Raw genomic sequence first — 26,910 nt, 5'->3', positions numbered from 1 at the left:
TCCCTTTCCCCGGGTCAGCACACTGGGGCTGGGACCCGCAGCAGCCGCACGGAAAAGTTTCAGCCACCACCTCAAGTTCGGAAACCTCGTTTGCCAGACGGAGGGTTCCCGCTACTCCTGGCTGGTGGTCCATTTCCTTCCCAGTCTCTCGGAGAGCGTTTCGGTCCGGGACACCAGGGCCTTTGCTAGGAGGCTTGCGCTTTCCTAAAAATCCCAAGTGTGGGTCTCTTTAAGACCCCAGGATCGAAAGCGGAACCCTCTAGTAATACACTCAGACTCCGCCCCCTCCACTGCAGCCTGGGCAGCACTCGGGCCTAGCTCCCGAGAGCGGCGCCGTTGGCTTACGTAGCAGCGTGTGATTGGTCTCCTACCTCTGGCGGGCCGGGATTGGTGGAGGCGTGTTGACCCCGCCCCTCGCCCCCGCCTACGACCCGCGGCCACCCGGGTGTCCTCGCGCAGCTTGTCCGCGCGCAGCCTGGCAGTTTGCCTCTTCCTCGTCCTCTAGCTTGCATCCATGGCCACCGCCGCGACCGAGGAGCCCTTCCCTTTTCACGGTCTCCTGCCAAAGAAAGAGACCGGGGCCGCCTCCTTCCTCTGCCGCTACCCGGAGTATGACGGGCGGGGGGTGCTCATCGCCGTCCTGGACACAGGGGTCGACCCCGGGGCTCCCGGCATGCAGGTGAGGCAGCCCCCGAGGGCCCGGGCGCGGGGACGCAGGGGACCGGGACGCGGGCGAGGACCCAGTCTCGGAGCCTGGCGGGCCGAAGCCCCACTTTGCGGCCGAGCCTGTGCTGGGGTTGGTAGCGCCAAGAGCTGGGCGCCGGGAGGAGGCAGAGAGCAGAGCCGGGTGCGAGAGGGACTCGCGCCCGCCAAGGGGCCCCGGAGGCGTCCGAGCGCCGAACGCGCAGGTTGGGCGACGGCCCAGAGCCTGGGCGCCCGGGCTGGGCCGTTCGTGGCCCAGACAAAAGCAGTGTGCTTGGCGCAGCTGGTTGGGGGAGCCTGGGTCCGCTTTTCACCCCAGCGATGCCCCTTCTTTCTTGCTTAGGCACTGCCAGGCCGGACACCTCGGGGCTCCTTCCCACCACGCCGCTTTCCTCTGCAGGTCCCTCGTGTCTTGAGCACCGGTCCTTGCCGGATATTTTCAAACAAAAATTTTACAATTTTATCATTGGGGTGGGGGGGGAGAAAACAGATAGGCAAATGACCTATCAGAATTTAATTTTTAGGATTCGGGAGATTTGGTTTTGGGAAGAATAGTCTTTAAACTCAAAAGCCGGGTTTCAGAAGATAAAGTTATCTACTTCCGGAATTGTTTCTTCTGGTAGATTTGTGTATTCTATTTTTAAACGATCTGCAGTGTATTTGCTTAGGGTCATTCAATCTTGTGGCATAGTCTTCGTTGACCTGAGAAGAATCCAGTTGAGTTTGTTGTTTGCGAACTTTGAGGGCCTTATGAAATTATGTTTCTGTATTTTTATTTAAACCTCAAAAACATAAGATGACATGCTTTAATCACAATTTTAGTTTTGCCTTAGGCAGCTGTAAAATATTTAGATCAGGATACTACACCGAAAGGTAATTTTTTAGAAAAAAATTTGTTTCTCAGTTAAAAACGTTCGGTTTAAAGGCTTTAAAGTTTAATTTTTGTAATGTAGCCTTTTACGGAAATCTAATGATAAACAAAATTTCACCATGTTCAAGATCCATGTCTCAGAGTCTTCCCTGTCTAATCCTACTGTATGCTCATCACTCTTTTTTATCTGTTGCTCATCTGTGTATGTTATCCCCCTTTCTGCACTAAACACTGAGGTTTAATAATTTTCTTCCTACTGCCCCCAATGTCCCTTCTCTGGATCCTTTATTGTGCTCTCTGATAACTGAGGCAGCATTTTGGAAGTCAGGAAGTAATGATGGGGGGCAGTCTGACAGTATAGAAACCCTCGGGAAATCTTGCTTCCTGGTGTTAATTTTTCAGAAGCACCTCTGTGGAGTACAACACACATCTTTAAGGAATTAGAAGGAGCAGGTGATGTGTTCCCTCCTGCTAACTGTGGTTATATAGTTGTTGTTAATAACTCTTAAGACTTGAAATAATGACAGCCGTCACCTCATTGAGGCTTTATTTCAGAGTAATAATGCTTTCCATTCTGCTGTGGAGTGTGTTTACTTTTTATAGGATAAGTGGGAGGAGAACAGCTGGGATAAGTGGTTCACTGGTTCTTTTGTCAGGATAATAAGAGGATCAGAAAAGTTTGGAGAAGTACCGTTACATAGAAATTTGTTCCTACAATTTCCAGATCTGCAAATCAGATTATTCTGTTACTCTCTTTAAAGTAACAATGCTTTTCACCCCACAGAGTTGCTATGAAAATTGATTATGGGAGGATAAATTACATGTGATTTTTTAAAGTGCTCAGGGAAAGTATTAAACACTAATTTTTTCAAGCAAGGATATTTAGTAGGAGTTTATGCTGAATCTTTAATCAGTTATCTGAAGGGTAAATATGTGTTAGATTTTGCATGTAATAACATAAATATTCAAGCACTAAAATATTAAAATCAAATGAAAACATAACTCATTATCTTCTAACAACTTTTAACTCTCTGATACTGATCTAAACACAACTGGTGAAAAGAAATTCAGTAAGGTGGCTTGTAAACATGAGTGAATTTGTAAGGAATTTTTCCCTCTTACCTCTGAGAAATTTATCTTGAGATCTGTGTATACATCATTAAGATTAGAAGGTAAATAGAAATTAAAAGGAAGGAAAGAATGAAATAGGAAAAGGAGGCTGAAATGGCCACTTGGAAAGCCAGGTAACATCTGAGAAAAGGACTAGAGGCACAAGTGAAAACTTTCAAGAACACAGTGGGTTGTATCATTCTTTGATGACTTCTTGGGCCCAGTTCTTTTGTGACAGCTCTCTGGACATGTTAAAAGTGTGTGTTGGGGAGGTGGGGAGTGGACAGCACGAGAGAAGGAATAATTACATAAATAATTATTTTCTCAGCAAATATTCAAGCACCTGCCAGGTGCCAAAGGTTGTGTTCAATGATGTAGTCTTGCAGACTGTAACTGTTACAGAGATTGGGCAATGGGAGGCAGTGACAGCCAGTGAGAGCTGGAACGGTTGTTTTTCACAGACAAAATGGAACTTGGACTAGATCAGAATATATATATGTAGTAGCTAGGAGGTCTCCCTGCCACCAGTCCTGCTTCTCTTTGATCTGTCCGTCACAATGCCAAAGTTATTTACCTTAAAAAAACAAAACCATTTTGGAATCCCACTTGCTTTTGCATACAAATCCAAAAAATGTGAACTTTGTATATAAGGCCCTTCACCATTCAACACTAGCAGCCTCACCTCTTGCAGCCTCAGTTCTTCTGCCCATCACCCCTCCATCCCCCATCATTCATCCTGTGCCTCTCCCCTGAACTTTTCATGCTTTTCCACTCACCCAGATGTTTCAGGTCTTTTTCCCAACACATGCGTTTGCATGTGGTGTATAATCTTTCTGCAAGCCTTCTACGATCACCTGTAAACCGCTTAATCCATTAAGACCCAGCTGGTTCTTGACCCCATTACTTTTTGGGAAATCAACTGATTTAAATCCACCCCCCTCCATATAGTTATGTGTACATACCAGCCATTACGTTAGGGCCTGAAGCTTCAAAGATGATCCCTGCTGACAGTTATTTAGCATTTTTTTCCCCTTTTTTCTCATAGCAATTTGCTCTTATCCCCCAGTAACGTTTAAAATACGTCATTTCAGTATTTCTGTTTATGTACCTTTTTCCTGGTTAACATTCTTTGAAACCATATATCAAAATTCATTTTGTATGAAATGTGCTTATAATGTTAAATGTTTTCATTGAATGGAAAAATATATATATATGTGCACAATGAAGGAGCATTTCCTTGTGGAGTAAAAGGTTACAAGTAGTCCTATAAAAATCTATTTTTACATTCACTAAAATATAGTAAAGAGTACAGTAAGTTATGTATTATATATATAATTGGTTACTAATTTTATTACCTCTCTTTCACTTAGCTTTCCCTCATTCCTCCAAGCTGTGTTTTGTGTTCTTATATGCTTCATATTGTCCTTACTTCTATTAATTGTTGTTCTGTATTGTCATTATCTCTCCACTCATCTGTCTTCCCAACTGATAGTAAGTTTCCTGAAAGCAAAGATTTCTTATTTGTTCATCGCTATGTTCTCAGAGTAAAAGTTACAGAATAGGGTGTGGTGGCTCAGACTTGTAATCCTAGCACTTTGGGAGGCTGAGGTGGGAGGATCACTTGAGGCCAGCAGTTTGAGACCAGACTGGGCAACATAGGACTCCATCTCTAAATAATAAAAAAAATTAGTCAGACATGGTGGCATACACCTGTAGTCCCAGCTGCTCAGGAGACTGAGGCAGGAGAATCACGTGAGCCCAGGAGTTTGAGGTTGCAGTGAGCTATGATTGTGCCAGGTGGGTGACACAGTGTGACCCTGTTTCTGAAAAACAAAAAAAGAACTTTTAATGAGAATTTTTAGAGAGAGAGAGAGAGATCCTTGTAAGTAAAGCTTGTGGAAATAGATGGTAAATAAGCCACTAAATCCCATTAGGCATTTTTTCCTTTGTGCACATATTGATAATGAGGTTTCTAATCAGAGAGATCTGTCTGACTTGTTAGTGACCACTTGTTATTCTTGATCTCAAGTCACTGAAGTTTGCTCATTGAATGAGAATATAAAAATGGATGATTTGTGTTCTTAGTGCTAATTGTGTATCTTTCAAATTATGTACTTATTTGGAATACATTTTAAAGTATTTTCTCACATTATTAGTACATGACCTAGCTAGTTTACAGGGTAGTATTCCTGTTAATTGTTTCCATTTTCATTTTGGTAGATTTTTTTTCCTTACATTTGTCTTTATTTTATTTTTTGAGATACATAGCCCATCTCTTCAAATCAGTATCTGATTTAAGTTTTGTCGTAATTGTATCACGGTTTAGTGTTTCCACAGTGATTGTTTTAAAAAATTATGACTTCGAGCCTTCTGAGTATTAGAATTCTCATTTGTTACTGCTGTAGACAGCTCCCAAGAAGTAAACATCCAACTTAAGAATTACCGTACATAAAAGTAACAGCTGTACCTGGGAGGCCTTTGTGGCACTTGAAGCTATCAGGCCCTCAGTTTTTCTGTGGCAACATAATTGAAGAGACATTTGGGGTCCACTAGCTAGCTACTCCCTTGCTTTGTCTTGTAAAGAAAAAAATGTGTGTGCTTTGTTTCCTCCACATTTCTTTCTCCTTCTGTGGGGTATACCCTTAATTCCAAAGCTTTGAGGATATTGCAGAGGAAATACTTGGTGTTGGGGAGGGGTGCATGTTGGTCAGAAAGACTCACAGAAATAGGCATTAAGCTTTGTCTTAAAAATTAGGAATTCTCCAGGAGAAAGAGGAGTCTGAAGACTTTGCTCTTTCACACTGCTGACATTTTTTATGTTCCTGTTTCTTTATTGAGGGTTGGTGTCATCTTTTTTCAGTCTCTGTCTGTATGTCTGATTCCTGCTGGTAACTCGGTGCATGCATCCTGAATGCAACAAATTCCTTTTGCAAAGCTAATCCAGAAGTAGCCTAGAAATGATTCCCCGCCCCCCACAAAAACAGTATGACAATGTAGTATTACTGTTACCTGTAGCGGTGTTATGGCTCAAATGAAAATTTGTGGGCTGACAAGACACCATACCTCATAAAAATCAGTCTTTCTTAGCGCTAAGTAATTAATGTCAGGTCATGCAATAATTAAATAAATATTTGAGTGCCTAACAAGCACTGCTAGATATTGGGCATATGTTGGTGAATAAAATAGACATAGTTCTTGCCCTTATGGAGCTTTATATTCTAATTGAGGAAGTAGATAAAGAATCACCTAACTGTATAGTTAGAAATTGAATTACGTGCTGTGAAAGAAGCAAGGTATGGTGAGAAAGAATACTCGTTTAGGATGGCAACCTCTGGAAGTCATCAGGAAGGGATGACACTAATGGAAAACTGAAAGATAAGGTGGAATCCTGCAGAACAGTTGAAGGGATAGGGAATTCTAGGCAGAATGACCCTGCTTAGAAAGTCATGAGGCAGGAAACAGTTGGTCATGTTTCAGGAATTGAAAGGAAGTCAGCGTGGTTAGAGTTGTGAGTGACTGGGGTGGCAGGGGTCAGGTAGTGCAGGACTTTTTATACGGAGTATTCTGAGTGCTTCATGAATCCATTGATGAGTTTAAAGGAGAGGACTGATACAATATAGCTTGTTTTGATACAGGTTAAATATCAAAAATCTGAAATGTTCCGATAAATGTGTCCTTTGAGCGTCATGTTAGCTCTAAAAAAGATTTTGGAGCATTTCGGATTTCAGATTTTTGGATTAGAGATATTCAACCTGCATTAATTTGGTTGGGGCAAATGGTGGAAGCTCTAAGGAGGTGATCCACATAATGAAGGCAAGAGTTGATGATGGTTTGAAGAGTGAGAATAGTGGTAGTGAAAATCAGAAGGGAAGATGGATTTGAACTGTGTTTTAGAGAAATAATTAACAGGACTTCATGATAGCTTTGATGTGAGGAGTAAACTGGAGTAAAGAATCGGAGAAGGATTTTTAAGTTTCTGGCTTTAGCAACTGGGTGTGTAGTGACTCCTGAGATGGCAAAGCCTGGAGAAAAATGGGTTTTTGAAGGTCATGTTAAGTTTCAACTTCGGATTTGTTGTGTTTAAGGTGCTAGTGTGGCATCCTATAATGATGCCATTAAATGTTACTAAACATTTTTTCCCTTAAAGTTTTGTACTTGTTCAGCCCAAAGCTCACCTTCTTCAGATCTTTTCTCAAATGTTATCTTCTCAGGCCTTCCTTGACCTGCTGATTTAAAACTGAAAGCCCCACACCACCTATCTCCCTTCCCTGCTTAATTTTTCTCCATAGTAATTATTACCATCTAACATGTTCTTTATCTTATGTACTTGTTTATTGACTGCTTTCTTGCTAGGTATAAGATCTTTGAGGTCTGGGATTTTTGTGTGTTGATCATTGCTGTAGCCCCAGTACCTAAAACAGGGTGTGGCCTATAATAAATGCTCAGTAAATGTTTAAGTGAATGTGTGAAACCACTTGAAGGATCCTATGGTGTTTCCAGGACTAAATTTTCTTATTAGTATTTGTCAGGCTTTGGCTTAAAAGAATTCAATTCTCTTTTTTAAATGAATGCAGATTTTGTGAGAAATTTTATACACACACACTTATATATGAGTTTATGTTGCTTTCTTTAAGGATAAAAGTCTAAAATCTGTAATTCATATTTTAATTGTCTCAATTTTCAGGTTACACCTGATGGAAAACCAAAAATCATTGATATCATTGATACAACAGGAAGTGGTGATGTGAATACTGCTACAGAGGTCGAGCCAAAAGATGGTGAAATTATTGGTCTTTCAGGAAGAGTGCTTAAGGTTGGAGCTGTTATCTTCTTTTTGAATTTTTTTTGTACTGTTGCCTCAAAGTATCTAATGTTTTTAGCTTACATTTGGTGGTAGGATATTAGCCTATAGCTGTATAACAAGTTACGCAAAAATCTCATGGTTTAAAACAGCAAATATTTATTACCTCACAGTCTTGGTGAGTCAGGAATCTGGGTGTGACTTAGCTGGGTGCCTCTAGTTCAAGAACTCTCATGAGGTTGCAAACTGTTAGCTGTGGCTTCATCTGAAGGCTCCGCTTGGATGGGGGACGAGGGTTCCATTTCCAGGCTTACTCAAGTGGTCATTGGCAGGCCTAGGTTCTTTGCCACATGGGCCTCTCCACAATGCTGCTTTACAATATGGCAGCTGCCTGCCATCACTCAGGTGAATAGGGATCCAAGAGAGAGTGCCCACAATGAAGGTCACAGTCTTTTTTATAAAAGCAATCTTTGAAGTGGCGATCTATTACTTGACTATATCCTACTCATTGGAAGTGAGTCAATAAATCCAGCACACAGTTAAGGAGAGAGGATTTCACAAAGAGCATGAATACCGGTAGGTGTGGATCATTAGGGCCATCTTAGAAGAAGCCGTTGTTTTATTGTTTGGAAAGGTACTTGGAATTGAGTTACTATTTTCAATGGGGTTGCCAAATTCTATTCTATAGAAAGGTGGAGAAAGCTATTGCATGATGGTTTTGCCTTCATCTTTTCCTGTCCCTTCCTAATATTCCCAGCAAACTTGACCATGAAAACACATTTAGGATGTAATAGCTATAGACTTAAATGACTGGCTTTGTCTTATTCTGTGTCCTTGCTGGAAGGACTTGGGTAAGCTAAACATGAAAAATAATTACAAACAAGCATAGAGCAGATCATGAGATATTAGCTAATGATTATAGAGAATGGCAAGAATTTGACTGTGATTTGGTGCTCTATCTTTTAAAGCAACAAACAGAATTAGTTTGGAATATAAAATTGTGATTATTTAGATATCCTGAAGAGCTATAGTTTAACTTTTCCCATCTATCTGAATTATGTTTAGGCATTATCCTTTAGATACACTTATTATAGCAGCATATTGGTTTTCTGTGCTGTGTAACAAATTGTCACAAGCTGAACAACTTAAAGTCTGATACATTTTTATATTTATTATCTCACTATTTGCATGGGTCAGGAGTCCAGGTATGGCGTTTTATGGGTCTCTGCCCAGGGTCTCACAAGACTGCAGTCAAGGTCAAAGCCTCATCTGAAGCTCAGGGTCCTCTTCCAAGTTCATTTGATTGTTGGAAAAATTCATTTCCTTGCAGCTGTAAAACTTGTGATTGCTTGCTTCTTGAAGGCCAGCAGGAGTATCTCTGACCTTGGGGATGGACCCAGTTCCTCTTTTAAAGAGCTCACCTGATAAGTTCTGGCACATCAAGGATAATCTCCCTTTTGATTAACTCAAAGTCCTTAATTGCATCTGCAAAATCTTTTTACTTTTGCCACATTACATACCATACCATAATCATGGGAGTGATGTCTCATATTCACAGGTCCTGCCTTCACTAAGGGGAGGTACTAAACAAAGGCCTGGGTCATCTTAGAAATCTGCCTATTACGGGCAGATGACAGGCATTAATATCCAAGTTTTGCTTCCTTTTCCATGTGTTATGGACTGAATGTGTCCCTGCATAATTCATATGTTGAAGCCCTAACCAGCAATATGATGACATTAGGAGGTTGAACCTTTTTGGGTGGTAATTAAGGTTAGATGAGCTCATGAGCGTAGGGCCCCTTAGGATGAGATTAGTATCCTCATGAGAAGAGACACCAGAGAGCTTGCTCTCTCTAGGATATGTGTGGACACAGCAAGAAGGCGGCCTCTGCAAGCCAGGAAGAAGTCTCTTACCAGAACTCAACCATGCTGGTACCTTGTTGGAATTTCCAGCCTCCAGAACTGTGAGAAAATAAATTTCCATTGTTAAAGTCATCCAGTTTATGGTACAGGTTGAGTATCCCTTATCTGAAATACTTAGGACCAGAGTGTTTTGGTTTTTGGAATATTTGCATCATATGTAGTGGTTGAGTATCCCTAATCCAAAACCCTTTAAAACCCCAAATGCTTCAAAATATGAAACTCTTTTGAGGATCAACATTATGCTCAAAGGAAATGCTCACTGGAGCATTTTTCAGATTTCATATTTCAGATTAGGTTTGCTCAACCTGTATGTATAATGCAAATATTCCAGAATCTGAGATCCAAAACACTTCTGGTTCCAAGCATTTCAAATAAGGGATACTCACTCACCCTGTATTTTCTTATAGCAGTCTGAGTTAAGAGACCATGTGCTTTTATTAAGAAAAAAAAAAAACTGCAGGGAAATTCGTTTCCACACCTCTGGATTACTCTAGACTTTGACCTGTCTTTCCCCAGTCAACCTTGTTATTTAGAACATGTTTCAAAGAGAAACTTGGGATTGCTGTGAGTTATGTTTACTCTAGGAAACTAGAGAGCATTCCTAGTAAGTCATACAGATTTAGAACCATATAAATATTCTTCTCAACCATTTATTTTAAAATAGCTCTAGTAACCCATGCTTTAGATAAACCACATGAACTAATAATATCATTAGTGCTCAAAGGTAGAATTATATATACCCGCGTATATTGCTAACGTATAAAATTTAAAAATTGATAAGGTTGGTCTTGACAGATTTCTTTAGCTCTACTGTTAAGAATTCTAAGCTCATCATTTTGGGTTTTTTAATTTAATTTTTAATTATGTTCAATATGTCTGCATAGTTTGAAAAGATAAATATTTCTACTAGGCTTCTAACAAGAAAAGTTAAGTCCCTTGTCCCATCTCGCCCTTGCTGATTTTGACTCCACTGGGCTTAAGTTTTGGTACATTAAATTATTTTCAGTGTTTTAAGTAATACACTAATGCTTTTTATTTCTTGAGTTTTTTCCCTAGTCTTAGTCTTTATTTGTGGAATTAATATGTGGATGAAGAGGGTTTAACTCGCAGGTCCTTTATTTCTGAAAAATTCTTTTGCATCATCTCTTAGATAACTTCCTCACTATTGTTTTTGCTGTTCTTTTATCTGGAACTCCTGTTAATTGGACATTGGACCTCTTGAACTGATCCTTCAGTTTTCGTGTTTTTCCACCTTTTCTTCACTGCTTTTGTTTTTTTCCTTCTTGAGAGATTTCCAAGATTTTCTCAACATTGTCTTCTAGCCCTTGTGTAAACTTTGTTCAATTTTGCCTATTTTTAATTGCAAAAGCCCCTTTATTTTCACTCAGAGCATATTTTTATCTCATGTATGCAACATTTTATCTCTATGAGAATATTAATTATTGTCTTTAAAGTTGTTTGCTCTTTGTTTCTTCCCTCCTCTTCCTTTTCTCCTGTTAGTCCCCTCATCTGCTTCTTTCTCTTCTCCTTTTTCCTTTTTTCTTCACCCTTCTCCTCTTCCTCCTCCTCCTCCTTTCTGGGCAACCTCCTCTTCCTTTTCTCTTTCCTTATTCTCTGCTTTTTACTTTAGATGTTTTCCTCAGGTGTCTAGTTATCCATGGCTGTCTCTTATGTATTTAGCAAAGCACAAGGAACGGTGATTGGAAGTTCTCTTTGCTTGTGAAGCATATTTTGGCAGTGGGTTTCACTGTAGGGTAACAACAATGTTTTGGGGGGGACCCCAGAATGTCAGTCTGCAGTATTTTTTTCCCCCACTGATATGCTCAGTTACCTGAAAGAGGACCTTAGCCTGTTTTGCCTGAGGTTTAGGAGGAAGAGTGAGAGAGAAACTTGGCCGCTGTTATTCAGGGAGTCATGCCGTGGAAGGCGCTTGGGGTGATTTCATGGCAAGACTCTTCAGTATGTCTCATCTCTCTCCTTTGCAGTCAAATGCTGTGCCACTGAGCTATACCCCTGGGCCTCTCTCTCCTTTGCTATGTAAACCTCTTCAGAAAATTAACATCCTAGCATCTCTCTGGTTCAAATAGGGAGAGTTGCCTGGTGGGTGAAGTTTAGGCAGGATGTGGGATGGGGCAGTGGGAGTCTAATTGCTCCTCGTACCAACTTTCCACCAGTCTTTTTGGTTACAACTCCCCTCTCCATCCATATATAAAATGTACCCACACACATGTTCTGTTATTTTTTTTTCCAAAGATGTGCAGGTGTTCATATATTTTGCAGTAGTCATTAAAAAGAAGAATCACTACTCACAGGGATTCTAGCTAGTTGAATCTGTCCAACTCTTTAGTACACAACAAAAAGCAGCACAATAAAGTCTTCCAGTTTCTTTGATTTAGTCATGCTTTAAAATGAATTAAATGTATATTCTATTTCCCCATCTTTTAAATAGCCCCATAAACTGCTGACAGGTGATGTCTTATTCATCGCCCAGTTTAAGATCAACTAGTTAGGTGCTTTGAACATTTTAGTAGTCTCATTCTTAGGATGGTGATATTCCAAGGCCTCCTTGAAAAACCTAGTGGTAAGTTACTTTGGGCAATTGGTACTCTCATAAGTAAAAGGAAAAAAGTGAATAGAACATTAAAACTTTTTATTGTAAAATATACATACATAAAGTACATAAAACACATCTGTACAGTTTAATGAACAATTAAAGCTAACACAGTTGTATCTACCCCATAGATCAAGACTAACAATATTGTCTTACCTCAGAAACTTCCTGCGTTTTCTCCTATCATAACCTATTTTGACTTTTGTGATAATAATTTCTTTGCTTTCCTTTGTGGTTTTACCACACCTATGTGGACACATAAAATGTATTGTTAGTTTTGCCTATTTTTCAACTTTACATGACAGTCTCATTTCTATATCCTTTTATGTCTTCTCGCCCTTGGTGGTGTTTGTGAGATTTGTAATCTTCGCCTGTATTGTTAAGTGTAACAGTGGTTTATTCGGTTTCGTTGCAGTGTAGTATGCCATGGTTGCACATACCACATTTGGTCCATTCTGCGCTGTTGTATAGGTATCCTGTGCACACATGTGTGGACATCTCCAGGTCGTGTGCCTAGGGGTGGAATTGCTAAGTCACAGGGATACAATTTCACTAGACCGTGCCAGTTTTTCCAGGTGTTTATATTAAAACACACTTCTGCTAGCAGTGTGTAAGAGTTTCAATAGTTGTACTACTCTTCTAACACTTGGTATGTTCAAACTTTTAATTTTTGAAAATATGCTGGGAATCCAGGCATATCACATCATAGTTTCAATTTTGCATTTCCCTAATTTCTGCTGAGATTAAGTGCTTTTTAGTATGTTTAGACATTTGCACTGAGTTCCTATTAAAGTACATTTGCCTTTTTTATGCTAATGAATTGTTTGTTGTTTTCTTACTGATTTGTAGGATTTCTTTATATAATCCATTTACCCGTCCTTTGATTATATGTGTTACAGGTGTCTTTTCCCATTCTGTACTTGTATTTTTACTTTATGTATGATGTTTTATCAATCTTTGCCTTTTTGATTAGGGTTTTTATGTCAAAAAAACTTTCCTGACCTCATAATGATGAAAATATTCTCTGATATTCTAAAAAGTCCTACAGCTTTTCTTTTCATATTTGTTCTAGAATTCACCTGGGAATTGATTTTATATGCTTAGTTTGAAATAGGAGTTCTATTTTCTCTTTCCCATAAGAAGACCCAGTTGCCCCAACACCATATATTAATATTCCACAATTTCCCCACTAATTTTTAGTGCCTTCTTTTCACTTTGAAGCCTTCAAAATGTGAGCTTCTAAGGTCTTAATTTCCTATTCTCTTTGTCCCTTTGGTTTTTGGGTGTTTTTCCCCTCCTTTCCCTCCTTTATTCTAATTTTAGGAGCATTTTAGAAGGGAACACAGTGCTTTTTTAATTTTACCACGTTTAACTTGAAGTCGTTTTTTTAAATCAGTATTTAGCCTTAAATATTTTTTTTTTAAAAAAAGGTAAATCCAGGCATGATGAATGACCCAGCCAGATTTAGCACAGTATTTAGATGAAGAGATAGCCAGAGGACACATGAGTGCATGAGGTTGGCATGGCTGAAATCGTTTTGAAGCAAAAGAATACACCTCTAAAAGGACTTCACTGCCTAGTACAATAACACTCAGATGATACTTGGCTCACTAAAATGTTCTATTTGTTAGACATCCATTCTTTAAGAGAGTTGGAGAAATGAGGTGTAACTGATAATTAGAGATTATGTATATAATATGAGAATCAGTCTTATTACATTGTACTACCATGTAATTAGAACCATTTTAAAGATAACAACTTAAATGGTCAAATGTAAAGGTTTGATTCTTAAAGAAACCAAAAGTAACTTCATCTATGTAGAATATTCAAATAGATAAAATAACATATTCTATAATGCTTCATAAAGTAAACTTTAACTTAGCTAAGGTTAGATAGGATAACCATGATTATAACCTTTATCTGATTTTTGTAACTAGTCTGCCTTCACTGTAAGGAAAATATATAGTCATGGTTTAAGAAGTATCTGGTTCCATGGACCATGAAGATTTTGGTCTTATAATTAAATATAAATTATGTCTTGGATTATTTTTATTATATATTTTAAGAAGTTGTGATTAAATATGTCTTAACCCCTTTTTATTTTACAGTTATTTTAATTAGTTCTTCCACTTAATCCTTTGGCATTTCATGGCTTTATGTAATCTCTTTTCAACAAAGAAGTTGCCACCAGCTGAGGGTTACGAGGCTGCCTATGCAGTGGGATACTTGTCAAATATTCTTTGAATTTGCCAGCTAGTGACTGCTTACTTCTATATTGCTGCAATACTTTATTATTGTTGTTTTGTCATGGTCTGTTGCAGAAAACATTAGTTAATAATTCCTATTTTCTAAAGGTTGATAAATTTTTGAATGAAAAAAGCTAGGTTGTACACGAATGTATTTGAAATTTCACGATTTCCAGACAGTCAGTTGATTCAGAAATGATTAATAAGTCTGAGGAATGGACACGCTTGAAGCTCTGACTGGGGGGGAGCAATATACATAACCTAAACTTTTGTACCCCCATAATATGCTGAAATAAAAAAAGAAATGATTAATGACACATAGGCCTTTGAAAAGTCACAATTCAGTAGATCCTTGAAGTTTTACAAATGGTTATTTTCTTGTCTTGAATTATGTTTCATCCAAAAGTTTTCTACCTGTGAAATAATTGGATGAAGGACATGGGAATGAGTTGGTTAAAGATATTTCACAAGTTAGGATTAGTGAGTCAGCCAGCCCAGAGTGGTTGATAGTCAGCTTTATAATTTATATACGTTTAAAAGCTGTTTTTGATGATGGGGTCCTATGATTGCATAGAATATGAATATTCTGCATTTTCCTGATTGACGTTTCAAGTTGGTTGATGCTCAGTACATTTTATTATTCACAAGAATCATAAGGTGGGGATTGTTTTCTTCCCAAGGAAGATTATTTTCTTTCTAAGGAAGTAGAAGCCTGTGGGTCTCCCTAGTCCCCTAGGTAATGATAGAGTTTGGGTTCACAGCCAGATTTATCTGACTTGAAATCGCATATCCTTTATGCTGAATTTTTGGTCTTCATGACAGAACTAGGTTCCAGTTTTCAACCTTACTGTTGTTGGGACAAGTAATTTAATTTGTCTTTGCTGCTTTGCTTTCTATTTGCAAACTGGGCATGCTCTTTGTATCATTCTGTTAATCAAAAGCTTTAAGTGGTGTTTTTAAATACTTTGAAATAGTTAAAAATAGTATAAGATGTTATAAATAATTAACATGATTTTATAGAGTTTTCTTCTTAAGAATTCAAAGAGCTTTTGTTTAGTATCTATGCATTATCCCTGTGGTGATGTGCAGGACAGTGAAATTCTTTTTCTTAACAGGAAATCTGAGCATAGAGAAGGTTCTGTAAATTGCTTCTTCCCCTCCCAGCCATTTGACAGGTGGTAGAGTGGTGGAGGGGGAATTGAAGTGTCATTGATATTTAAGAACTAACAATCTGAGCAGTTTAATGAGGTGGTGTATGTTGAAAGCACTTTATAGACTGAAGCATTGTGTAAATGAATGATATTATTCTAGTTGAACCATCTTATTTATGGGTGAGAAAAAAGAAGCTATAAAGATATTAAGTGACTACTTAAGAGTATTAAAAATGTTGCTCTAGTATTATCCAAGTTAAGCTATTAGAGTAGAATTAAAATACTTTTTTCTCAGTAGTGTATCATTGGAATTGAGAAGAATGTGCAAATGAACAATTTACCTTTTTTCTATAGATTCCTGTAAGCTGGACAAATCCCTCAGGCAGATATCATATTGGCATAAAAAATGGTTATGACTTCTATCCTAAGGCTCTCAAGGAAAGGATACAGGTAATATACAACCTGGTATCAATGACTTGTATATTTTCTTCCTCAGGTTTTGTTTCTACTGAAGAAAAAGGAATGTTTCATAAAATTTTATTTACGGGGCTGAATGGCTTTCAAACAATGACTGCTTAAGGATTCTGTTCAATGGAGTGTTATCCATTTAAATTAGTGGTTCTTAATCTTGAATACATGGATAAGCTTAGAGAATCTATGAGCACACTGACATCATATTCAAATTTTTAGGTACTTGTGTTTTTCTGGGAGCTAGGATATAGCTTTCATTGGATTTTTAAAGGACTGACTTGAAAAAAGCTAAAGACAGTTGATTTAAAGTCCAGACCTCCTTATTTCTGTTCTTACAGTTTCCATGATAATTTGTCCTTTTTTTTTTTCTTTTTTTGGTGTTTAGTGTTCTTGCTCCCAGTTAGTCATCATTCAATATTAAGGAAGGGTTAATCAGACCTAAACTGCTGAAGTATAAGAAACACAAGTTTGTCATTAGAAAGATAAGAGTTATAAGTAGAGCACTAAGGAGCCTGATTTAAAACAGTGCTATTCAGTAGAACTTTCTGTGATGATGGAAAATGTTTGAAGTGTTCAGTGTCTGCTCCATTATGGTAGATACCAGCCACAGTAGCTGTTGAAAACTTGAAATGTGGCTAGTAGGATGAAGGAATTGAAATTTTAACCTTATGTAATATTTTTTAATTTAAATTTAAACAGCAACATGTGGCTAGTGGCTACCATATTGGACAGTGCCTCTTTAAAAGACTGCAGTAACACTAGTAGCTGGTACAAGTCCAGGGTTTCAACTGTAAGGTAAGGTGTAATCCTTGAAAATGAATAAGACTTATGGGCCCTTTCATATGATCCCAGTATTATTATATTATTTGCTTCCCCAGGGGTCTATAAAGCAAGAGAAGTTACTCAGTAGATTACATATTTAACCTTTTGTCAGTTTCAATCCTTGTAACTTGTTGTTTATTTAAATTTCTGGCTGAAATACATGGATAGCATTATTATGCACTGTATTAAATTTAATCAGCTGCATTGACAAGGTATAATTAGCATGCAAATATAAGTGAAAGTTGACTCTTCATTTAGATTAGCTGAGTTGATTATTTTATTAATACTGGAAAGGATTCCTTCAAGTATTTTAGTAACATAGAACCCTGTCAAGTCAAAGACAATGGAAAAAAAATAACCTAGAGAGGGAGGAAGTTGAAGAAGCCTGCATGTCTGTCAATGCAGCTGCAGTTGTACTCTAGTCCTCGGCTTGCCCTTGGCTTATGACACTATCCAATTTTGTGTGGGCCCGGAATACAGTATTTTCTTATTTTCAATGACTGGAAATTTAATCAGTTTTCTGATGTGGTACTATATGTTCTTGGAAAAAGGAAGGATTTAAATTGGGAAATACGATATATAAAAATACATTTGGATGTATCTTGGTAAACGTCTTAAAACCTAGGTATGATGAATTAACTAACCAATTTTTAATAATTGATCCACTGCTTTATCTACTTCATTAGAAACACTTTTTAAAAATCTCTATGAGAGTGGTGTAGCATCACAACTGGTAACAAGATCCACATATAAATAACTGTCTAGGTTTACCTGAATATTTGTCAGCCTAATTGTAACGTAATTTTTCTGTCCTTGCAGAAAGAACGGAAGGAAAAGATCTGGGACCCTGTTCATAGAGTGGCCCTTGCAGAAGCCTGTAGAAAACAGGAAGAATTTGAGGTTGCCAACAATGGCTCTTCTCAAGTTGGTGCTAGTCGCTTTTATTTAAACATTATCACACAACCATATTACTATAGAGTTCTTAAAGAACGAATAGTCTGTGTTTTTATAAGTTTTCTTTTTTCACAAATTTTCTTTTAAGTTGGTTAATTTTACTTTTTCCTTTATCATTTATCCTGAAGTCAATTTACATATGTATTTATCAATTTTTTAAAAACTTAATTAGCACGTAATACACATAGGGTAAAAGTGCATAAGTCATAGGTGTATAGTTAAAAATACTGCCATGTAAGCTGTACCTGAAATCCCTCCCTTCCTCCATCATTGCTCCCTTCCTCCTCCCCAAAGACAGCCACTGTCCTAACTTACAACGCCATAGAATGATTCAGACTATTTTGAATTTTGTAAAATAAAACCATACGATATCCCTTTATTCATAGTTTCTTTTGCACAATATTATGTTATGATACTCATCCATGTTGTGGGGTATTTAAGTTTTCATTGCTTTATGATATTCTGTTGTATAGGTGCACTATAGTTTATTCTGCAGATTGCTATTTGCTTTCTTTTCAATTTTTGGCTGTTAAGAATAATGTTATTTTAAACATTTGGTGGGTCCTAAAGTGGTTGTACCAGTTTATAGTCCCACAAGAAATATATGAACATTCCCATTGTTCTACACCCTTGCCATTAAAATTTTTTGAATCAATTTATAAGATGAATATAATGTCTTGGTGTTTATTATGAAAATATAATATGTGCTAGTTGCAGCAACTTTGGACAACGCAAGTGTGTAAAGTAGCAAGTGAAAAGCCTTCATTCATAATGCCAGCCCCCTGAGATGACCACCACAACTTGGTGTTTATCATTCTAAATTGTTTTTTTAATGCATGCATGTAACTTTCCTTAATCAAAAACGGAATCATATTAGTAGTTCTCAGTCTGGCTACTATTAGAATCACATGAAGAGCTTTAAAAACTGCCAGTGCTTCTGTTCTATAGAGGAATTAAATTAAAACCTTGTGGAGCAGGGAGACATTTTTAAAACTCCCCAGGAGCTTTAACTAATGTGCAACTGGGGTTGAGAACCACTGGCCTATGTGTACCTATATACAAATTTAATTTTTATTTACTTAATCTATGTATATCATCCTTTTTAAGCACCTGTGCAATTTTCTATTACATCAATATTTGTATTTCTTCAACCACTCATTGTTAGACATATTAAATGTAGTATTTTAGGTGCTACATATATTTAGCTAACTTTATAATAAAGAGATACCTAAATTTCATTATTCATTTTATTACATTTTAAATACCAGCAATGTCTATGTAATTGGCTATTTCCTTTAAGGAGGAGTAAATGTTGCCTATATTGAATAAATAAAAATGAAGCGAAACAAAATTTTTAGAGCATGTGAAAATCAAATTTTTGTCCACTTAGGACTATTTAGGTTGAATGTAAAGCAATCTAATAAGGTATGTGGTTTTCAAAAAAACTTAGGTCAAAGCATGTTAAGTTGCCATTTTTGTTGATCAAAAATGGTTAAATAATAGCAATTTCCTATGATTCGACCTAATACATTTTACAATTATAAGTAAAGAGGGTTTCAGAATACTTTATTTTCACTCAACATTAGACCTCATGGTCCTCGTTTTCAAACATACAGGGTTATACTCTTTGGTTCATACATGCTGATTTGTGAAACTGATACTAAGGGGATGGTTGTTTCCAAATCACCTCAATTATTTTAAAAATAATTCAGATTTCTGGGGTTTATTCCCTAATATTTTGATTTAATAATTGGGGGTGAGACATAGAATCTTTTTAATAGCCTTTCAAATGATTGTGATTTGCAGTGAAGTTTGCTACCACTGGCCAAGGTAATCATCCTGTCCTACCAGTTTGTGACAGCCTCAGAGGATTATCATAAAGACAAGTAACTTGCTCAGAATTGCACAGCTAATACGTGACTGAACTGGGATTTGAATCCACATTTCTTGGCTCTAGGATAATTCTCATACCAAACTATTCATAGAGAGAAAATAGATTTCAAACAATATTAAGTGCTGTTAAGGTGGCTAACATTTTCTGTAAATGGCCAGATAGTAAACATTTTCAGCACTATCTGTTATGACTACTCGGCACTACCCGTGTATCATGAAAACATGGGCAATATGTAACTGTGCATGGCAGTGTTCCATTAAAACTTCATTTATACAACCATATTACAGGCTAGATTTGGCCCATGTACCATGATTTCTCAACCCCTGCTGGATCTTAAAACAGTAATATAGTGAATCTAGAGGTGTTTTTTGTTGTTTTAGACTATAATTGGGTGTCTTTTAGGGCAGCAGTCTCCAATCTTTTTGGCACCAGGGACCAGTTTCATGGAGGACAATTTTTCCAGGGACTGGGGTTGGGGGCAGTTTGTGATGCAGAGTTCAGGTGTTGATGTTCAGCCTGTTTCCTACCAGGCCATGGCCTGGGGATTGGGAACCATAGTTTTAAGGGGTTTAATATATTATTTGTCTCAATCTCAGTATTTGTTTGCTTTTATACTGCCAACTTATTCTCTATTTAAACCTGTCATTTTTTGTCATAATTATTTGAATATCTAACTTACATTTTTTGATACTGCATGTTAGAGAACTCTTTTGGGGGTGGGAGTAACACCTGATAGGGTCGCTTGTTGTCCAGTTTGTACGTAATCTTATTTTGAAGCACTTGCATTATTCACAACCACAGAGCTAAAATAAAAGTTTTACTTACCCACATTAAACTTTTCTATATATTTAACTTAGCAGATTCTAAAAGAGATAAAACAGTTCATGGTTTTAATTTATTTGGGTTCTTAAGAAATAAATTTGAGATAGGAAAGGTCCTAATATAAAAATCTAAGTCAATAGATAACCTAGTTTACAGCAATTTTATTTTGGAGGTACTTTAAGAAATCAGTTATACAGATTATATGTGAGTAACACATAGCAAAGTGTCTTTACCAAAGCAGGCCAAGCTAGTCATTGAATGAGATTGAGTTAGAAGTATTTTTTTAATGTTTAATATATTAATTGACATCTGCTTCATTAAAGTGAACTATAAGTTGTATAAGTACAACAAGAAAATTTTCTTACATTTTTCTGGGATAAAATGATTTTGCTATTGGGCAACATTGTATCTTTGTTTATATGTTAACACGGCCTTCTGAAGCACAAAATGTACTGATGTTATTCTCTCTTCTAAATTGATTCAGACAAATAAACTAATCAAGGAAGAGCTTCAAAGTCAAGTGGAATTGCTAAATTCTTTTGAGAAAAAATATAGTGATCCTGGCCCTGTGTATGACTGCTTAGTATGGCATGATGGTGAAGCCTGGAGGTAAACTTCATCTCTCTCATAGATCTTCTTCATTTGAAAATGTTTTTATCTACTCTGATGAACATTAAACCCTCAGAGGTGCACAGAGTTTTGCTTTATGTGATAGCACTCAGAAAAACTATTTGAAAATCCAGTTGGCTTTTGGGTAGTTTTGAAAGCGCTGAATCCTAGCCTCTAGACCACCAGGGAAAGGTAGCTTTTGGGTAGTTTTGGATAAGCCTTTTGAATTTCTTCTAGTTAGTTTTTTTGACTCTAAACCTGACCTTTATCTGTCTTAAACTTATTTCATTAATTAGATATTAGCAGATTGACCATTGGTATATATGGAGATCTTCCTAATTGAAGCTGGACAATTTGGAAAGTAACTGCAAGTGAATGTTGAAAAGAAAGCATTTGTTAGAGATATTTTAAGAGCAAAGAAGGAAAGTTGGTTGAAGATTTATAAATAGAGATAGTGTTGCTAAGTTGAAGCGAGGCAGTATAATACAGTGACTAAGAGCCTAATCTGCGAGTTGGAATCCTAGGTGTATGACGTTGAACACAAAATTAAACCTATTTTAGTCTGTTTCCTCGTCTGTTAATTGGGATAATAAAAGTACTTACAGAGTTTTGTGAAAATTAAATCTGATGTTTTCAGACATAGTAAGCACTCAGCAAATGGAAGCTATTACTGCTGCTGCTGTTTCTACTGTTACACTACTGCTAATAATGTGATTTATACCAGTTACCCATCATGTACATTTTTCAGTTTCTTTCTTCATGGCTTGTGTACTGCAGGTATGTTTCTTAGAGTTGGTTAGTGTGTCTTAAATTACTCTCTGCATGAAAACAGGAAGATGTTCTTAACGTATTTAGCCATATGTGTGTTTTAGAATTCCTTCAGTAAACCAGGGGAACCCTTCCTTAAAACTGGTAATCAAAAATTATTTGAGTTCGAGTTCCTGCTCATAATGCAGGGCATTGTTTCACAAGATGTGGCAGAACATGATGTGACTACTTAATTACTGCTCTCAGATTGTTCACCTTTATGATGTACCCTTTTTAAAGGAGGATTCTCCTCCCATGTATCTGGGTGTGCTAACTCATCTCTGATTAAAGTTATATAAAATGGCCAATTGAATGAGAAATCCCTACTCCATTTGGGACTGAAGATGTTAATAAAAATATCTGCATATGACTATTTCAGTCCAGATGACACTAAATATTAATGTAGTTTTTGTATGTATTCAGGTATGTTGTTTTGGTGTGTGTAGGTGCATACATATTTCAAAAAATTTCTTTACAAAAGCTTTATACAGAAAGTTTTGATCACAATGTTTGTAATATTAAAAAGTTGTTCAGATAGATAGTTTAATAAATCTTGGGTATCTACCATGTGGTGATACAGTCACTCCAAGTTTATAAACCTTGGGTGAATTTTGGTGTTGGAGAGGAGGGAAGGTTAAATGTGAGGAAAATGCTAAAGACGAAACTGAGTATATGTGGGAACGTATACTACAAAGGACTTAAAAACAAAAAATACTAAAATATTAGTAGCGATTGTGTAGTGAGGCGATAAGTGGTTTCATTTAAAGTATTTCCTCCAAGTTCTGAAAGCACTGCAGATACATTACTTTGTCCTAATGGAAAGAAATTTTGAGTCACGATGTCCAGAGTGCCAGTGTGTTTTTCCAGGTTTCATTGGTCTTCAAGGGAGTTGATAGAGTGATTCACTTGTAGCAGTTTGTTGATAACTACTCTTAAGATTTTTTTAAAGAACTTTTGTATTGGAAATGAAATTTAATCAAACATTAAGTGAAATAAAATCTGAAATCCAGAGTAACATTTTAGAAAATTTTATTATAATCATTAGTGAAAAATACAGCAGAATTATACTTTCAAGGGCTACTAGAAATAATTTAACTTTTTTGCATAACACAGTATGTCGTGTAGGGCTTTGATCTCAGAGTTAGGTCCATTTTTTTTTCTTTTTTTCCAGAATATCATGGGGGTACAAACACTTTGGTTACATAAATTACCTTTGCAACACCCGAGTCAGAGCTATAAGTGTGCCCATCCCCCAGAGAGCACACACCATACCCATTAGGTGTGAGTTCACCCATCGCTTCCATGCCCCTCCCCGACACCTGATCAATGTTACTTCCATATGTGTGCCTAAGTTTTGATCAATTAGTACCAATATAATGTTGAGTACATGTGGCATTTGTTTTTCCATTCTTGTGATACTTCATCCTGGCTCCAGCTCCATCCAGGATAATATAGGAGGAGGTAGTTCAGTTTTTTTTATGGCTGAGTAGTACTCCATGGTAAACATATACCACATTTTATTAATCCACTTAAGTATCGATGGGCACTTGGGTTGTTTCTACATCTTTGCAGTTGTGAATTGTGCTGCTATAAATATTTGAGTTCCAATGTCTTTTTTATAGAATGTGGTTTTTTTTTTCCTTTGTGTAAATACTCAGTTGTGTGATTGCTAGATCAAATGATAGTTCTACTTTTAGCTCTTTGAAGTATCTCCGAACTACTTGTACTAGTTTTCAGTCCCACCAGCAGTGTATGAGTGTTCCTCTCTCTCCACATCCACACCAACATTTGTTGTTTTGGGACTTTTTGATAAAAGCCATTCTCACTGGAGTTAAGTGATATCTCGTTGTGGTTTTGATTTGCATTTCCCTGATGATTAGAGATGTTGAGCATTTTTTCATATGTTTTTTGGCCATTAGTGTATGTTCTTTTGAAAAGTTTCTATTCATGTCCTTTGCCCACTTTTTGATAGGGTTGTTTGATTTTTTTTTGCTGATTTTCCTGAGTTCTATATAGGTTCTAGTTACCAGCCCTTTATTAGATGTATAGCATGCAAATTTTTCTCCCATTTGGTAGGTTGTCTGTTTGCTCTAATGATAGTTTCTTTGGCTGTGCAGAAGCTTTTCATTTGATCAGGTTTAAATTCTTTGCCTAGGCTGATATCTTTAAAAGTTTTTCCAACATTTTCTTCTAGAATTCTTATGATTTCATGCCTCAGGTTGGAGTCTGTTATATTACATTCTGAGTTGATTTTTGTGAGTGGTGAAAGGTGTGAGATCCAAAATTTTTGAGGAGAATCTTGATGATCCCATGGTACCTAAGGTGAATCTATCTCTGTCTGCAAGTGTTCTCATTTCAGAAATGCCAAAGGTTTCTTAGGGGAGATAGTGACCTATTCTTTAAGTACCTTGTGTTTTTGTTTTGTTTTATTTTGTTTTTGTAAGGAATGTCCAGTCTGCCCTCCTCCGTCCACATTTGCACTAATCTTAACCCAATATCTCTTCACTTCTCAGGTAACCCAATGTAACTCTACTATGAGTATTTGTCAGGTTGTATACTGTCAGACTCACTGTCACTAAAAATGGAGAAAATACTTACTGTTTGAGAGAAACAGTATGTACAGAGGATTACACAAAGGAAAGGCTATTAATTGATTTCTTTTCAGTGGTTTTTTGACCTTGTTTATGTCATGTTTGCTTTGAGATTCTTGATGAAAGCTGTGGGTTCTTTCCATAGAAAATGGGCAAAGAAATGTGTGGAAAATATCAGGAAATTTATAAAACATAAGCTCTTCCTCGTATTCCCCCCCACTCTCACACATATTCTATCTATGAGCCTCATTTTCATATTCCCTTTCTCTGTAATTCTAACAACTACTCCTTGAATTAGGCCAATCAGACCTTCAGAAAGCTATAACCTTCCACTGCATTCATATTTGCTGTATGTGGAGTTATTTAGTGAAGTAATTAATAATTTGTTTTGATGTAATGCTTGTATTTATTGAGTCACTCCATGTTGATGGCAGTTATAAGAAACTGACCTATGAAGTGTGCCACTGTATTTGCTGTGAGAATGTTATTAAAGATGTTGATTTCATTATTTCTTTCATCATTGGGCAAATATTTATTGAGTACCTTCTTTGTACCAGGAAGACTCTGTAGAAGCTACTCCATGGATCCTAGACTCTATGAAAGTGTGTATTGGGAACATCTGAATGAGTCTAGGAGGTCTCAGAAAGGAATTCCCAGAAGTAACATCATAAGTTTAGACTTGAAGGATTAGTGCAGTTAGCTAAGCAAAGAGGGTAGGAAAGGGTGTGGAAGGTTTAGGGAAAAGATCCAGAGACCATTAATGGAACTGGGAGAAGTTTGTTTTGGCCACAGAGGGTATGATGGGAAGAGGAGGTGAGGGAAGTAAGTAGATCGTGAGGGAACTTGCCGTGGAGTTTCAATGCCAAGAGCCATTGAAAGATCTTTGGGACATGAGACTATGTGGTTAGATGGGTTAAGGGGAGACAAGACATCATAGATGCCTCCAGGATGGATGCTGGCCAATTATATACATTTTAAAGCCATATATGCTACTCGCTATAGCATATGGAAGATTTGGTGGCATTTTTACCTATTAACCTCAGTCCTGATTGCATTTGCTACGCTACTTGTTTTCTCTTTGCCTCATTTTTCCCATAAGTGATTAGTTTCTTATACCTTGGTATATTCTATGTCTTTAGAACACCGTCAGTCATTTTAAGATACCACATTAAGGTATGCATAAAAACAAACTTTCAGGGATCTGTCTTTCCAAACTCCTGTAGTTTGTTAATGGAACATATGCTTCATTATTTATGTTAAATGCCCTCTCTGTGTTGTACGTGGGCTTCCAATAATTCATTTTAGCAATTTTGGCTGACTTTCTTAGCTTGTTAAAACACAATTCTTACTTTAAAAAATATGTACTAAGGTCTAACAGCTAAAAACATAATATTGCCTTAAACAGTGTGCATTTAATTTATGACTTTTTAAATTTATTTAGGTTTAATCAGACTATCTTCTAAAGTTTTTGGAATATATATATATTTGGAATATATATATTTTTTAAATTAAAATGTTAATAAAATGAGAAAAGAGCAAACAGGAAGACAGGCATCAGATTATGTAGAAAATGCTTTTTGTAAGAAATAAACACTTGCCTAAGTCTATTGTAACTATAGGTCTAAAGCTCAGTGAAGTTCATTAGTGTCAAGGAGCACGTGTAAGCTGTTAGATTCATGAAGCCAGTACTAACAGAAGCAGCGGGAAGTAAAGCCTGTGCTATGTGTCTAAACCATCCTAAACTGCTCTAAAACTCTAGCCCAAGTTTTGATTCTGATTTCTTAAGTGACCAGATGGTTTTCTACCTAAGATTTTGGGAAGGACAGTATTCTTAAAGCCCTTTGTGCATGGTGTAAGGACTGATTCCTGTAAGCTGTGTTACCTAATGTGTGCTGCTGACTCTATGAAACAGTCTAAACCAGGCAGTTATTTGTTGTGGTAGAAGTTGTAGGATAGTAAGAAGGTAGCAGAGCAAAACTGTTAACATGATTTTTAGGAAGGTAAGAAAATTGATAAATTTTGATATCCCCTTTTCTTTTTGATTAACAGAGCCTGCATTGATTCTAATGAAGATGGAGACTTGAGTAAATCTACTGTATTGAGAAACTACAAAGAGGCCCAAGAATATGGCTCTTTTGGCACAGCTGAGATGTTGAATTACTCTGTTAATATATATGATGATGGAAACCTGCTCTCCATTGTAACCAGTGGAGGTATTCTCTTTCAGATTCACTAATGAGAGATATATTTATGAGGTGGTAAGATGATTAATTCCTACAGCCCAGAGCAACCTTAGAGAAAATTTTAATCTAGAGATCCTAACTAAAGGACTGGGTCTGGAATCATAGATGTGATTTGATTCACTATTAAGATATTGTTTTTTTAAAGCCATAACCATGTAGGATCCATTCCAAAAATACAAGCATGGTCCAACATCAGAAAATCCATTAAGATAATTCATCATATGAGCAGTAATTTCACTTCCAAATATTAACCCTTCAGAATTTCACCCATGAGTACAGAGA

At 37.0% G+C, this 26,910-nt stretch overlaps 1 protein-coding gene across 4 annotated transcripts in view; it reads left to right on the top strand.

Annotated features, from left to right (window-relative positions):
• The first annotated feature begins 412 nt into the window (after window positions 1-412).
• TPP2 (tripeptidyl peptidase 2) overlaps window positions 413-26,910 on the top strand; it is a 72,809-nt gene continuing 46,311 nt past the window's right edge. For 2 of the 4 annotated variants that reach the window (XM_045567544.1, XM_045567546.1), the window contains exons 1-6: window positions 437-679; window positions 7,368-7,496; window positions 15,770-15,865; window positions 17,528-17,632; window positions 20,863-20,987; window positions 26,435-26,598. In XM_045567544.1, coding sequence (XP_045423500.1) covers window positions 515-679; window positions 7,368-7,496; window positions 15,770-15,865; window positions 17,528-17,632; window positions 20,863-20,987; window positions 26,435-26,598 — 784 coding nt within the window. In that variant the 5' untranslated portion in view covers window positions 437-514. Of the gene's footprint in view, window positions 680-7,367; window positions 7,497-15,769; window positions 15,866-17,527; window positions 17,637-20,862; window positions 20,988-26,434; window positions 26,599-26,910 lie in introns of those variants that run through there. The other 2 variants (XM_045567543.1, XM_045567545.1) reach the window with 2 other exon arrangements.

The sequence above is a fragment of the Lemur catta genome, chromosome 13, assembly GCF_020740605.2.
Source record: "Lemur catta isolate mLemCat1 chromosome 13, mLemCat1.pri, whole genome shotgun sequence".
Classification (NCBI taxonomy): Eukaryota; Metazoa; Chordata; class Mammalia; order Primates; family Lemuridae; genus Lemur; species Lemur catta.
Note: the sequence above shows the minus strand (reverse complement) of the source record. Positions and strands in the feature narration are given on the sequence as shown.